The sequence below is a fragment of the Rhamphochromis longiceps genome, linkage group LG22, assembly GCF_057381845.1.
Source record: "Rhamphochromis longiceps isolate RC_006_pf linkage group LG22, R_longiceps_female_GT1.1, whole genome shotgun sequence".
In the NCBI taxonomy this organism is placed as follows: Eukaryota; Metazoa; Chordata; class Actinopteri; order Cichliformes; family Cichlidae; genus Rhamphochromis; species Rhamphochromis longiceps.
Window position 1 is genome coordinate 25,002,103 of NC_140577.1, and position 16,235 is coordinate 25,018,337.

At 43.3% G+C, this 16,235-nt stretch overlaps 1 protein-coding gene across 1 annotated transcript; it reads right to left on the bottom strand.

Moving 5' to 3' along the window:
• Window positions 1-1,471: 1,471 nt before the first annotated feature.
• mfsd2ab (MFSD2 lysolipid transporter A, lysophospholipid b) lies at window positions 1,472-15,880 on the bottom strand. Its single transcript, XM_085395736.1, has 14 exons — window positions 15,625-15,880; window positions 12,214-12,336; window positions 11,163-11,287; window positions 7,160-7,283; window positions 6,750-6,828; window positions 6,491-6,666; window positions 6,287-6,377; window positions 5,594-5,712; window positions 5,286-5,369; window positions 3,666-3,749; window positions 3,417-3,529; window positions 3,169-3,312; window positions 2,738-2,914; window positions 1,472-2,645 (listed from the first exon to the last, which is right to left on the bottom strand). Exons 1-14 carry the CDS (start codon window positions 15,712-15,714, stop codon window positions 2,591-2,593), a joined length of 1,584 nt encoding a protein of 527 aa, XP_085251862.1. The 5' UTR covers window positions 15,715-15,880; the 3' UTR covers window positions 1,472-2,590.
• Between the last annotated feature and the right edge of the window lie 355 nt (window positions 15,881-16,235).

Consider the following 16,235-nt stretch of genomic DNA (forward strand, 5'->3'; position numbering starts at 1 on the left):
GTTTTTTTTTTATCGTTTTATCTTACGGAAACACGCAGATGACAACGGTTAAATGTTTATTTATGTAATGATGTTTTTTTTTTTAAAAGTATAACTTCTACCAGGAAGAAAATATTCATCCAAATGTCGCCGTTTATGTGTGCGAAATAAAACCAACATTCACCAAACAGTTATTGCAATTTCGTGACTGAACACTAGATGGGATCAGTTCATTATGAATCATAAACCATGTGAATGTGAAAACTGGGTTTCACTAGAGCCACACCTGAAAATACGACGAGGACTCTCGTCATAGTTGGAGTGCAAAGAGTGGCCAAATTATATCACTAAATACACCATTAAGCAATTAAATGGATGAGTACGTAATTAAAATGGAAATAAATAAATAGTGTATTAAATACATATGTCAATTAATCTTTTTTGAAAACATATTTTATTATTTCACCATTTAATTGATTATTTCATGGTTCCTTGGCAATCTGCAATCTGTCAGCCTTACCCATTAGAGCCAGGGCACAGGGATGACGCTGATCTGGTCAAATATGTCAGCAGGTGTTTCTCAATACTAAGTACACACAGTTTGTACTTGTATACTTGCACACTCGCTTCCCCGTTTGAGGACGGGAAGACACGTCTTGGAGGCAAACAACACAGCTGATGACATAAGCTGGGCCTCATTGTGTACTTTACTCCCCCTTTCCCCTTACAAATCCTGGACCAGAAAGACCAAAATCCCCTCTGATCATAGAGGGAGACAACTGATCAGCAATGCATCTTGGAATCTCATCCATCCACATGGGATGTGTGGATGGAGAAGAAGTTCCTTATTTTTAATCCACACAAGGAGGAAGTAAAGACTACTGCCAATTTCTTTTTCCCCCACAGTGCACAATGGACATTTATCAGTTAGTGTTTATTAACATATTTTTCCTCCATCACAGTATTTTTTTTCTTAAATAGCTACACCACAGTGTAGATGGGTTCATCCCACTTGCAGACACAAATATAACAAAGATATATACACAAGTATATACATATGCACAGGAGGCGCCTGTGTGCCTTTGTCGGGATTAAAGCTTCACACATTTGGCTACAGCCTCACTCAAGAGTCAATAATAAAAAAAAAAATAAAAAAAAAAACAACTACACAACAAATTAAAACAAGACAGTATTTACAGGATGTAGACTAAACCTGTAGTAATTGTAAGGATGTACGTTCTCTGTCCTCTTCAGCAGAGGGTAAAGAAAACGAGCATGAATGAAATAAACATTGGCAACTCAGTTGTCCGAATCAAATGCCAAAGATGTAACATTATGTATAACATATGACACTCAATGTACACATTTCCATATCGACAGACATGAAACATAATCCTCGTGATGACAGATTGGCATGTGCTTCTCCAATAAAAACATATATACAGATAAACATAAACACCCATCGATAAGAGCTCCGCTTTCTATCTTCATCTTTCCCCCCCCCCCCTTCTTCTTTCTCCAAAATGATGCGCTTCCCTTTTATAAAATGCATATGAAGCAAAGACCGCAAAGGAGGTTAAACCTGAATGCCCAGTTGGCAACAGCTTTACAGGCCTTAAATAGAGTTAAATAATCCAAGAAGCATGGCTTTCTAGAAAACATGAATTTGAAAAGGAAAAATGAAAACTAATAAATATTTAAATAATGATATCACTAAATTACAGGTGCCTGTAGCAACTTAAATTTAAAGCATTGAGAGAGAAAAGGTTTTTCCTGCCATCAGCAGCTGTCCTTATAAATAATGGAAATAATGTAGCTGCTGAATATACAGACATCAGTTATGTTTTTGAAAAATAACTGCTTTCACTCCTGTAGTGGTTTCAGTGTGACGGTGGAGTACTATTAGAAGCCCTTTAGAGCGCAGGTGTTCCTGTTTGGCCACAAGTTCAAACATCACCATTATTTATAACCTCTTATAAGAAAAGCCAGTGGGATGGGAATAAGATGAAACAGGCTGGCTGATTGGATTGTGTAAACTATGAAGTGAAAATGTAAAAATACAATTTCTATTTTAAAAAAACAAAACAAAAAAACCCCCCCGACGTTTGCATCAGCTTTTTAAAACCCCGTAAACGGGGGAACAAATTAAGGTTGTACCGCTGTTCAAGTTCCTCGTGTCGAACGCTCACATCTCAGAGCCTCCTGAGGTCGCTCACGTTCGACGTGCGTACATAGCACCATTAATACTAATGAAAACATGCTCTTAATGCTTTTCATAGTTCTTGTGTGATTTTTGACTCAGAGAAAGACCAACTAAACAAAGAAAATGAAAAGGATCTTTTCACAGTACATCTAAAAAATAAGGCTTTTTTTCCCCACGAAAAACAGAAACAGAGAAGTGTGCCAGGAAAATATCACAGATTCACAGATGGGAGGGTTGTCTTTAGAAAAGGCCTCAGGGTGGCTGAAACAATGACACTTGAGTGAATCAAGTACTTCTGGAACAGCAGCATTAGTGGACAAGGCAGTGATCCGACAGTCGCGGGTCTGTTGGTGCCGTCCGGTGCAAAAGTGCCATTCGTTCACCCCACTGGTCTGTCTGGAAAATGAGCTAGACCACGTTGGCTAGTTCTGCTGAGTCCGTTTCAGAGTCCGCCTCATTCTCCCTGTGAGACGAGAGACTTCGGTTGGAGGGTTGCCTCACACAGATGCAACACACACACAGAAGATGGTGAAGCGTTTGGGTCTGTGCACTTACCTCAGGTCCTGTAGGAGTTTGCGGTTAGCTTGCCTCTTCTCCTCATTGATCGGGTAAGAGTAAATTATGGACAGGCCAATCGCCATCAGAGCTATGGGTGCCGCCGAAACCAGTAATTTCAACGTCAAGTCCACTTCCTTAGGTTGAGAGCAGCCTCGGCTGATGTAACCCGCAAAGCTAAAAAGAAGAAATAAAATTATTAGCTTTTAGCGCAGCAGAGATATTGATGTGCAGGAAAAGTAACAAATTACTCATCAAATGAAAAACACTGCTGTGGTTGCTCATGTGATATGTACCCACATGCACTCTATAGCCTCACTGTAATCTAATGGAACGGAAAGGAACTCCTTGCTTTGATGTGGGATTTTAGGTGCTGAGAAATTCAACTAAACAAATCGCTGCAAATGCTTAAACTTGGTGCCAGTGCTTACTCTAAACTAAGAGTAGAGATGCCGAGAGAGACTCCAGAAGCAAACTTGGTGAAGAAGACATAGAAGGAATAGAAGAGCGCTTCGTGGCCGGTGAAGTCAGGATTTTGCACTTGGAAGTCGTCGACGACATCGGGCAGCATAGACCTGAACAAACAAAACGTGAGGCTTGGTCATTTATGTGCATTCCTGATAAGAAAAAACGTTTTTATCTATAAAGTCATCAAATACGAGCCAGCGGAGAGGCATACCAAGGTAGCAGGAAGGCGACAGCCACTCCAACGCCAGCAGCAAAGGAGCAGATGTAGGTGACAGCCAGGTTACTCTTCAGGGACACCACCAGGATCATGAAAGGAATCACAGCCTGGAAATGACAGCAGTGAGAGATTTAAATCCCAAAACAGGTCTCTTAATGATACTGCATCAGTTTTCCTATGAAAGAAAAATTCCCCTAAGTTTTATGGTTTGTTTATACTTTTAACAAGATTTCAGGGACTTACCAGTGTGCCAACGTAAACCGCTGTCTTCTTTCCAAAACGAGTCAGAAACCACTGCCAGAAGGGAATGGCCAGAGTAGCGGAGAGCTGAAAGAGGGGGGAAACAAAAAGCAAGTGTGGTTAACCAACTGTTTTACCAAAACTCAGAGAAGTTCCTGTAAGTTTCTCCAACGCCCCTCCGTATTCCAGGTCAATATCGGGAAAAACAACAACAACAAAAACCCTACTTTATCTGTGTTATATAAAAGAAGAGAAGCATGTTAGACATCTGATGATGCAGTCACAAAGCACTTCAGATATCATCTGACCTAAAGAGGACATGAAGAGGCGGGACAGCCCCCAGATCGTCGTGGCGAGAACACCCAGCCATTGTGCACAGTGTTCTCGGTATTTCCCCACCTCTCCTTCTGAATGCCTTCGATAGGAAGTACATGAAGGACTCTTCATGTCCTTCATGTACTTCCCGTCACCTCAGTCTCTCTGTGCAGTCATCTGTAGCTTTCAGACTCATTTCATGTAGTTTCACTTTAGTATACGAGCACACACTCTGTTTTAAAATGTATGCACTTGAAATTAGTCTTGCTGTTCTGCAAACACTTCTCTCAAACCTTTGCCCCCATGAGCCTCGCTGTTTTTTTCCTTAGAAATCAAATATCAACATCACGCATCAGCTTTCATCTTCTAAACCAACTTTGAAGAGAGTTTCACACAAACTGCCTTCACTGAAACTGAGCAGCACAACATTCTCATACAAACATCCTTAAGAACGACTGCACGTGCTGTGCATCCAAGCTGGATCTAACATGAACAGGCGCCACACAGGAGGCTTTTTCTGCCTTCCTCCTCTTCCCTCAGTTATTCATTACTTTTGACCTTTGCTGCTTTTGCTCCTTCGACTGACAGCCAGTGTGAGGTACATGTGCTTTTATAACGTGTGCCAATTTGATTTGGTTTATCTTATCGTTGCCATTATAAGATAATGAGATCACCTCACACATCATCAAGGATTACCATCTCTCAGTGCTGATTAAACAAAGTCATTTCAGTGACTGCACGTACTGGTTAATGGTCACTACCTTGGCTACATAATCCTGTCCGTGAAGTAAAGGCTCAAAGCATCTAATCTCTTCACCCTTGCTAACCTGCACTTTCTCACCCCATACCGTTGCGTGAGCTCAGCACATCTGTGGATTAATTAGCTTTAATACTCGTCGGGAAGTTTGCGTGACTCTTTGATATGAAAGCTTTTTGTTCCCCTTATACCACAGGTTTATATAAAAGAGACATGAAAGCAGAGGTGACTGTGGCTTCTTTACGGTCTGTGGGAACGGGGTGGCATTCGGGCCGAGTAGTCACACATCACTGAAACAGCCATGCAGGAGCCTTCCTTTCTGACCGAGTACAGAGTGGATTTTGTAATTGAAGACCATTTACAAGAGAAGGCTTTTGTCTGCATGCTGACGTTAATGGCTCATTTTGTTCCGCACAAACGGGCTGCTCTGGGTTTCACCTGCCAGGGGTGGCTGGAGTCATTTCTATGGGAACAGTGCACCTAGCTGTCTGTGTCTATGTGTTTGTCACAATAAACCACCTCCCGGTCACCTCCTCTGTGTCTCTACTCACCATGATGACCAGCAGAATATTCTGGAAGTCGTTCCTGAAACCCAGTGTGGCGCTGCAGAACAGGGCAAAGTTTCCCTCCAGGAGCTGCAGGATGAGACAGAGAGGTCACTCAGTGTATTGCTTGAACACACAAACACGCACACACATGCACATGGGGCCAAGAAAACTCTGGCTGGGAGCACAAACATGCGAGACACTAAACAGGCTGAAGTTAGTGACTGAAAAACGCAAACATGGAAAGTTATCCTGTATACAAATTCATTTACAGTAAAATATACAGAGTGTGTGTGGCTCTTTCATGTACGCACCATGAAACCTAGTGAGGTAAAGAGGAAGGCCATGACCAGTTTGGCATATGGTCCATACCCCATCACCAGCTTAATCCCCTGAAAGAAGGACATGGGCTCAGACCTGGGACGAGAAGACTCTGAAAAGAGAAAAGACACGAGGGAGTGAACCAAGATGCAGAATTCACTTTGAAACGTTCTGATGTCCCGTTTCTAGCTCAGTAGGTAGAGTGGTGGCCCCATGATTGGAAGGTCGGGGGTTCGATTCCCCTGAACAGCTACCCTGAGGTACCCCTGAGCAAGGTACCGTCCCTACACACTGCTCCCCGGGCGCCCAATGGCTGCCCACTGCTTCACTGAGTGAATGGGTTAAATGCAGAGAGGGATTTTCCCCACGGGGACCAATAAAGTACACTTTCTTCTTCTTCTTCTTCTTCTGAGCTTTTTTACTTTAAATGACACTTTTCATGTGCAGCTGCCTTTAAGCCTCACCCTGAAATAGCCAGACATCTTATTACGAGGTCATAAGGCTTTCACTTTGAGCAAACTTTGTGTGCTTCCTCAGCCCATAATCATGGAGCTGTAATCACACGAAGGAAGCGTACATGTGCGGCCCATCGGGAATCTGACATCAGTGATTTTGGCTTTGGATAAAATCTTAGTCTGTTAAAGGATCCAACAACAGAAGGATGGTTGATTCTGATAAACGCTCACCTTTTTGTTCTCTCACACCGAAGAACAGCACGACAGCACAGATGATGTAAATCAAGCAGATCACACCCGACGCGATCATGTAGGCTGTTCTCTGCACAGGAGGAAGAAATGCGCAATGAGTATTCAGAAGATTTCACAAACCGCCGTCATCAGCTCGCATCTAATTAGACGAACTTGTTAATTAGCCAACTGATAAACGGTTACCGTGTGCTCCAGGGAGATGACAGGCTTAGACTCATTAAGTCCAGGGGACGCAGAGAAGTTGCTCGGCTCCGCCAGGATATCGGCGGGCCCCGGGATGCAGGGAGCGTTCGCCAAGCCGACGATCTGGCCCTGGATCGCCGTACCGAGCAGGGTGCCCAAAACCTCCACCGTCATCCCTGATGAGGAGACAAGGAGGCATCGTAAAGAGGCTCCAGGAGGTTTATCTAAGAGGACGGCGCTTTAACATGCCGATACTCACTGTAGGCAGTCGCAGAGTCTCTCTCTTTCTGCTCTGAGCTGATGAACATGGTGAGGGCCGAGTATGGCACATGGAAGCACTGCGGGAAATCACAAAGAGTATGAAGGTGAGAGAACAGCTTCAACAAATGATCGATACTTAGATACCACAAGCGCTGCACGAAGACAGGAAACTGTTTAAGTAATCCAAATATATCAGACTTATAAAGAAGTTGGGGTTAATCTTCCCATGAGGTGCTACATACTAATATTATATATATACACACACACACGGAAGAAGGAAATACAGAGGGGAACATTCTTTCCCTCTGACATCACCAAAGACCACAGTTAGGCTGCAGGCCATACTCTGAGAACCCTACAATGAAAGGTTATAGTGAACATGTTTGTGCGTGCACATGTGGTACTCACAGTTTGGAGGCTCTGGAAGAGGCAGTAGAAGAAGAGGTACCAGATGACTTTGCCATTCTCAAAGGGAGGAACGTACCATATGAGGAAGTAGGAAATCACAGCCAGAGGGGTTGACAGTACGATCCTGCAGATGAGATAAAGCAGGAGGAAGGGGGAGGGAGGGAGGGGAGTGGAACAGGAAAACATAACAGCAACAGCGTCAGTCGGTGTAAAACGTGATCTATTCAAAGTGTGGAACATCTCATTTTGTAAACAGTTTCCAGGCCTAAAAAGTCTCTCATTGCGTAACTACTCATGGCTTTTCTATTCTGCTCGTGCCAACACTTCTTCAGTGATTCTGCACTTTAGTTAACTGTCTCCTGATGAATATATTGTGTCTATGTACTTTACATGCAAGGAGGCTGAGCCTCAGATATGGCCTGATCTGAGGGTTACTAGAGGATGAATGACTTGGGGAATGCTGCTGAACGACATTAAAGGCACCTTTTGTTTTCATGAATTCACACAACATACAGGAACTTTAACTGAGCATAAAACCCCACAGAAGTGAAATTCTTTTGCACACTTCCCATCCTCCAGTCACCTCCTTCCTATGGTCAGACAGCTACAGTCCAATGAGATGTGAGATTTTGCCCTGCAGTTACGCCTCTGTGGATGCGTCACATTCCAAGAAATACACATGGAATATGACAGTTCGTGCCATCCTGCCAGGCCGTTCACTGACAGGTCCTGTCTGAAAAGATCAGACAGCGAAATCATGCTCGAGTCAGAGTGGCCCAACAGCTAGAGCAGGCCTAACTTCTCTCCACAGTGCTCAGAAAGCTGAACAACTCGCTGCCAATCAATTCGAGCCCTTGCGAACAATTATCAACATAATCACGCACCGCAGCGAGAGTTTGAAAGAGAGAGAAGGTCCGGCGGAGCAACGTGCTGTCTGCTCTCTCGCCCATGTGATGTGATTAACTGTACCCTTGTTTGAACACAGTGTGGGAGTGTACAGAAAGGGTGGACAAGCTGGAACACATGATCCATCCACATGCAACAATGCGCTCAGGAATGCTTGCTCCTTTTTTTCCTCCTTTTTTAATACAGTAATCAACTCCAACCCATGAGATGAACACAAACGCAAGGAATGTCATCCACACAAGTCACCAGCAGAAACTGTGTTGCTTGGTTTGTTTGTTTTTTTAAGGCACGTGTTCACTGTCTGCAAGCCTAAGATAAGCTTCGCACCATCCTTGCAGAACTCCGGAGGCACACTGGGCCATACAAGCATTGACCTACATCACATTTAAACATCTTCTGAAACAGCCGTGCTGACAAGAGCGAGCGTTATCTACTTTGTCAGCGAATTAACTCAGCGAGTGGCAGCTTTAAGTCTATCAACAGTTTAGTAAGAGTGAAAAGCTATCTTAAGAGCTTCTGCGTGTGAGTGTGACACAGTTATCTCTCCATTTTCTCATTTTTGGCTTGGCGGCTGAAGCAATAATACATTTTTAAAATTCAGTTTTTGACTTTGTGCTTTCATAAGTCAGAAATCACGCGCCCCCCCCCCCCCCCCCCCCCCCAAAAAAAAAAATATATCACTCTTTAGGTGAAAGTCTTCAAAACTGGCTCTTCATACTGTAGCCAACTGCAGAAGCTGACAGTGATATAAGATAAGCAACAGGAAGGCCTTCGGTCTGAAAATTCACTGCTAGAACTTGAACTCCAGTAACCTCCTGGATTCCTCAGTCACTCTTTAAAACGTAATACAGGCACTGAAAGCTGAGCAGCTATTGGCTAAAACTAGTGGTGTGTTGTGGGCAGGACCAATGAGAAGCTCGCTCAGCTCCGGTCACCCTCCCCCCACTGTGGCTTCCAAGCATTAAAGACAGAGCAGCTCTGACTGCATCTGCAGCTTCCTGCCTGCTCTCTGCACATGTGTCTGAAATGAACTGAGCCATAATATAACCAAAAATGCCAAACCCACCCCCGCTACAACCAAAAGCCCACGCCCCATTTCTGACGAGAAGTGGAGGATGCACTTTATCCCCCCCCCCCCCCCCTTCCTCTGTGACCCACTTTTGAGATTCAAACATCAGCATCTCAGCAGTAATTACAGTAACGAGATAAAATCCATCACCCTCTTGCACATTCGCTTCTCAGTCAAAATTTTTTGACAAAGAAATAACTCTTAATATAATTTTTACATCATCGAGTTCAGCGCTCCTTTACGGGAACTCCCATTAACGATTTCATCACTGGTGAGGAACATTTCTATCACCGTCAGCTCTGCGAACCTCAGTCTCGCCATTATGACATTTCTTCTGCATTAGTCATGCAGGTCTACTTGCGACATACACACCCACATAGGCTGCAAGATTAAAGCTAAAAATCACAGCCACAAATACTTAGATTATTTACCACAAACTTTCTTTGAATGAGCTCTAAAACCACGGCCGTTTAACTAGAATTCATTTGAGCATCAGCAAGAAACTGTCTTTCTAAAACATTACATGACCTTTACCTCCTCTAGAAGATATTGTTTCTACAGAGCCAAGCTGAACTACGCGGTGACAAAAGTAGCTGCGCTCTACTTGTAACAAGCTAAAATTCGAGCTGTATAGGAATTATTGCAAAAAGGAATTTTATCTTGATTATCTGCTTTCATAGCCTTTTGCAACCATTTACCAAGAGGTTGCATTAACACAGGGAAAGACAGTAGTGGGCAGGCAGGGGACCCTCTCCTCCCACTCGTGCCACTTCCTACCCAACACTCATTTCCTAACCAGCTTGGGAAATTATATGTTTAATCAAGGAGGCAAGGGAGTAAATACACAGGTGCAGCACACACCCCACACCTCCTCGTGGTGGTTATTAAAGAGATGCCTTTGCTCTTTTGTTGTTCTTGACATATCCTCTCTCTCTGATACCTTTTACCTCCGGTGGCTTATTTCTACCCTCGTCACACTACAGAGTACTGCATGTACTGAAGGGACAGTGGCTCTAAAACGTCTTCTGTGCTGACAGCTCTATAACTAGCAGCTCCATAACTAGCAGCTCTGCTGACACCCCAGTAGTCTCTTACATCAGCGGAATTATATCAATTACATCTCCGTTGACACAGACCACAGGTGTGCAACGGTGTGGGGAATAGGGGTTTAAAAGTCATTAGACTTTAGAGCTGATAAGACTGTGCAAGATGCCCATAGACAGAACAATGTGGTGGTGGGGGGTGGGTGGGTCAAATCTGAAAAGAAAAGCGATCAGTAAGCCTTTTCAGGCATGCTTTACAGCCCTCCTACACACAGACAAGCTGAATTCAAACCTTAATACAAGATGGGTTTTCATATTATTCTCTGTATATTTAAGGTTTTGTCAAATAACCACACAAAGAAGACTTCCAAAGAGTCTTTGTGCGCTTCCTGTAATGCGCTGGAGTTGTATTTGTCACCAAAAACTACAATGTGGGTTATGTGCAAGAGTATCTCCTGAAGCAACTTCCTGTTTTTGTTTAACTTAAAAAAGAAAATGGCTTGACATCTTTAGGGGGTTTATAGTTCAAACAGTAGCAGTTAATGTGGTCCACTTCATCTAAAGACAGTTCTCAGTATGCTATTCTAAATAGCAAGAGGTGAATGAGAGACAGGGGAAGGAGAGTTTGAATGGACACATCCGCACATGCTGGCAATGAGGAAGTAGTACTGCAGCAATAGCATGACGCGTAGTAAACCCTCCTGAGAGAAGTCTCTGGCTTTTCAAAAGTAGAGAACAAAGCCCCGCCCTCCCCAAACACTGACATCATACAGTTGGGAAACTTCCACCAGGGCTGATGGAGACCCTGTGATCACATGCTCCAACAGCAAATACGCAACAAGTGTTTGAACTGCTTAACCTGGCTTTATCAGTAAGGTAAAGGAAACAGTTTGTCAGAGACCTCACTAAGGAAGTATATTTGTTATGCACATCAAATCAAATGGACTGTGTAGCACCACGAAACTAGGAGGGAGTAAAAGCTCACCAGGGCAGCATGCGTCCAAAACGCGTCCACGGGCTTCGAGAGACCAGGAAGCCCACTGTGGGGTCCGTTACGGCGTCCCAAGCTCGCCCAACAAACAAGATGATGGAAGCATAGAAGGGATCGATCTGTAAAAGCACAAGAAAAAGATTAGAGATGTCGACACGTGGCTGTTATACACATGTATCAGCTCAGATAAATGAGCACAGGTTATGTGGTCGTATAGCTAAACAGTAGCAGTGAAGCTGTAAAAATGGGCATTACACTTCGCATTACAGTGGGAAAGGTTTAGTCACTATCTTTTATTAAAGGCAGCAGTGAGAGAGTAACTCTTAACACATATTAGTTGCCAGCTGGCTGTTAACAGAGGGGACAAACTCGGACAGGGTGATGAATGTGTGACTTCTAAATGTACAATCTGTACCACGCTGTGTCACCCCATAGACTGTTAATTAATAGCCATGGAAGGCGAACAAGACCGAACCCTGGGAAGCCTTTGACTATCACTGCCATCATGGCCATGACCATCAGATTACTGTCAGAGCTCATTAATGCGAGCTCCCCCCCTTTATATTGTGCCACCACTGTACCCCTCCCAAAGCTTTTCAGAACAAGCTCCTGTAAGCCTCTTAATACACTGGAGCCCCATCATCGAGCCAATAATAGCAACAAGGCAGAAACTTTTTCCACAACTTTGCTCTGATCTGTGTAAAGTCCTGTATGAGGGCTTATAAGAGCAGGGCTTTAAGACTCAGCATTACTACATTACAGAGAACAGACTGCACACTTTGCTCTCAATCCCATTTAACCTTGTGAAGTCTAACCTTACTCCTATCCCTTAATGTTTTGGACACATATAGGGTTAGGCTTTCTTATTGGAAAATTTAATAGTATTTAATGAGTGTTAAATTGAACATATATGTATTTTTTTTTCCCCTAACCGTCGAAATTGACATATTTTGAAAGCACAGGTTCAGGTTACTTATCACTGATGGTGAAGCCAGGTGGCTTCATTTATCTCTTTGGAGTTTGGAAACAATTTCAACCTCCTCACCTGTGCTACGTCCAGTAGATAGATCTGCAAAAAGAAGCCCAGGGCGCATCCTGTGATCTGGTACGGAGCTCCCCCGATGGCATAGCATATCTTGTTGCAGACTGATAACCTGTTCTGCTCATGCTGCAAGTAGGCAATAAAAAGAACAGAAACACAGATTTAGAACGTGCTCAAATACATTGATCGTAAAAACAAAAGTAGGATAAGAACATTTTGTTCAACAGGCACACCTTAGAGCAGGCCTGAGACCTGCTCGTCATCTGGGAGGATCTCGCTTGACAAGAGGCAATAAACGGCTTCAATGATAGCAAACTTTTGAGGAAACTGCCCTTGGGTATTTGCAGCTGTCTGCAAACGTTTTTGGACTTCAGCGGGGCCAAGTTTTTGTAATTATAGGAGAGGTCACTTCCCCGGAGTGGCCAGCAGCAGCTTAAGCCTTACACAGCCACTGCAACACACCTACAAACAATTACACTCCCCCTGTCCCCAGAAGACAAAAAAAAAAAAAAAAAAAAAAAAAGGAAGCAGATTATAAATCGGCAACTTTCTCAATTTCTGTCTGAGGACTTAATCTGCAGACTTGCTTCTTTCTCACCAGTCCCATTAAACAATAAAACATTTTTTCCGAGCCTCACGAGGAACGTGGCCTAAATTCTTAATCGCCAGAGGGTCTTAAGAGCTCGTGAGTTCTGCTGGCAAAAAGCTAACCACAGTGTAGTGTATTTGGAAGGTGTCGGGGACAGCTGCCAGGGAAACAAGAAACCCTTGGTTCGGTAACAAGCGCTTATTCTTCAAGAGTTTCTCCGCTGAACATGTAATCATTTCCTCAACAGACAGACTCCAAACAGATCTCCTAATGGCAACACAAATCCACGATTGGTGTGAGCGTCTGACTACACCATTGTGTCACTCACCCCAAAAGCCAGGGCGACAGCACCTTGGCATCAGTTTGAGATGGCTTAATTCCTCAGTGGATGACTGCCACTGTTTGACCAGAGCTTTGACCACTGCTGCCCAAAGAGAGGCGAACACACACCCTTATCCCCGACCAATCAAAAGTTTGAGTTTTCTGCTGCTTAGTCTGACCCCTCTCTCTTTATTTATTTTTTTTTTTTTAAAGGGGGGGAGGGGGGGGGTTAATCTCTGGTGCTGAATGAGAAAAGGGCTCTTGCTGATAACCTTAAGCAGAAGAAGAAAAGCAGAAAACCTATATCAAGGTACAATCTGTTTAAAGTAACCTTCGGCATATTTCACCACTCCTCATAAGGATCAGGAAAAGGACACGGAAATGAAGCATTGCTGTCATTGCATGCAAATAAACCAGTCTTTGCCCCACTGATGCGCCCAGCTCTGCTTTTCTTTAGGTCAAACACTCTTCACTGCAAGGACAAACCAGCAGAAGAAGCAGTTTTAACCATAATAGCTGGAAATGCAGTAGCTGCAGTAGCTCTGGTGTCCATGGCAGCAAATGCAAAATCTCAAGCATCTCTCACCTTACATAACTCCCCTGAACCCACTCTACCTGAATGCAGAGCACTGACTGTACCGACACAGGTGTGTAACCATCAAGTAACTGCCACAGGAATGTGTTAATGTGACAGTGTATTCGTGTCACACACATTTGCATGGTTGTCAGGCAGTCTATTTAAAACACACAACCATAATGGATCTTAACTGAGCTTGTGGCCACACGTGGACAGATGTCTTTGGCAAAAAAGAAAAAGAGAAAGGAATGTAGCTGAGTTTTATAAACAGGACACTGAATCTACCTTCACTGATATTACTTCCAGGGCCACACCTGCTATCAGAGTTCCCACTAATGATATGTTACTACTGTAAATGCGTAACATGCGTAGGTGAGACGTTTTTCCTGCTTTTTGGGTTCACGTGTCACTCCCTTAGTTTAAAGGTGCAGACACACAAAATCCCGAACACTCATTTTGTAGTCTGTTTTCGGGAAAGGTCCTCTGCCTGCTCCTTCATTATCTGACACGTCGCCTTGGTGGGTGCTCCCTGTGGCGTTCAGTGCTTTCGGGAAAGTTGTAAATTTCATGGGAATTTTCTTCAGCAGTGTGTGTGTTTGTTTGTGTGGTTTTCTTTTTTTTTTGGGGGGGGGGGGGGGGGGGGAGACGTGAATACCAAAGCAGTGAAAAATTAAACCATTTGTTTAACAAACCACTACTATGTGAGGGAATTTAAAACATCGTGCAAATGAACTCTACCGCATTTTTGTTACTACAATGCAAATTATAGTGTCTGATTATTCCAGCCTCAGAAAGACAGGCTACTTTCTCTTTTTCGTTGAGTGTTTCTTCCTTGCAAAGGCAGAGCTAGTGGGGGTTTTAACAGAGCCCAGTGAATGCAGCACATCTATCTGAGAATGCTTATTAAAACTGATATGAAGGATAAGACAAACCACGCTGGTGTTAGCAGACTATATTCTGCGACGTTTTTGGAAAGGCGATATCGATATTCCCAGCGTGATTTAAAAAAAATGTGTAATTATTTTAATTAAAAGTAAGCCACCTTTATGCAAAGGTTAAAACCCAAATTTATAACCTAGCTTACAGATTCTCGGCTACTTTAAGGAACAACGTCAAAAACCAGCCGAACGTGAACTGAATTTGAGGAACTGATAAGACGAGAGGTATTACATTTTTTAATTCAAATGTAGCTACACGTTGCTGGCGAAATAAGGGCACAGAAAATCTCGAACATTGCCTTCCACACACGCAAACTGTGAATTAAACCCGTTTGTGTAGATGTAGCCCTCCAAAACCACGGTTTTTGGTTTAAACTATTTGAAGAATGCGTTCTTAGTATAATTAAGGTTCAGAAGAAGGAGAAAGGGCTTCCCAAAGGCCCAAATAACACTCACGTGCCAAATAACAATAATTACATTTTATTAAATTATGCGTTTATCCATTTTTTAAATTCCGTTTATATCGTTTCCGAGTTACTAATGAGACAAATGTTGGCCCGGAATGGCGCGCGCCTTATTTAAGCTAACATGAGTCACCCTTAAAGTGTCAGCTCGCTGGTATTACCCATTCATTTAAACCAGGGGTGCCCAATCCCGGTCCTCGAGAGCTACCGTCCTGCAGCTTTTAGATGCATCCCTACTCCAACACAGCTGAATCAAATGGTTTGATTACCTCTTCAGCATGCCATCGTGTTTGGCAAAGGCCTGATAACAAGCCATTCATTTGATTCAGCTGTGTTGGAGTAGGGATGCATCTAAAAGCTGCAGGACGGTAGCTCTCGAGGACCGGGATTGGGCACCCCTGATTTAAACGATCGACACCCATTCCTATCAAAGCCTGGCCCTTTCTATTTTCGAGAATTCGCGTGAAAGCGGGCCAGAATCAACCCGTACCTGAAGCTAAATTTTGAATAAATGAATTTACTCACCCTTTTAGCGAGCTGGATGCCATCCGAGTTCCCCGGTTTATTCAACAAACTGGCGTTCGAGTATTGTTCAGCTCCTTCTCCTTTCGCCATGGCAGAAATAACTTCGTCCTCGGTTGAATTTGCCTCAGAAATAAATACACAAATAAACCACTATCCTCCCTTAACAGAAAGAAATACGGTCCGGTAGCGTGTAAATTTAATGAGGACTGATGAGATGTGGTGCTGGCAGCAAGCAAGCTTGACTGGATGTAATTTTTTGGATGTCCCCGCCCTCTAACGTGAGCCATTCACACCACTACTATACCACGCCCCCTCGGGTGTGTCACAGTCATATGTTTCTTCATCAGAAGCCTTTCCTTGAAAATTCTTTGTATCCGTTTTCATCCAAGTGTGTTTACATTTACAAACGAGCTGTGACTGATCGCTCCTATAACGCGCACGCCTACTAAAAATCAAAGCTGGTGGATATATATATATATATATATATATATATATATATATATATATATATATATATATATATATATATACATATATATATATATATATATATATATTAGGGCCTGATTATTTGAGACCTTGTAATTAAGAAAGATTTGCCAATACTAGAG

Bases quoted from the DNA above. Each gene is read 5' to 3' on its own strand.
- mfsd2ab (XM_085395736.1), bottom strand. From the start codon at position 15,714: ATGGCGAAAGGAGAAGGAGCTGAACAATACTCGAACGCCAGTTTGTTG. The intron at 11,288-12,213 runs GTGAGGAGGTTG...GTGCTTTTACAG, and splicing joins ATCTACTGGACGTAGCACAG to ATCGATCCCTTCTATGCTTC. The intron at 2,646-2,737 runs GTAAGTGCACAG...CTCGTCTCACAG, and splicing joins AAACTCCTACAGGACCTGAG to GGAGAATGAGGCGGACTCTG.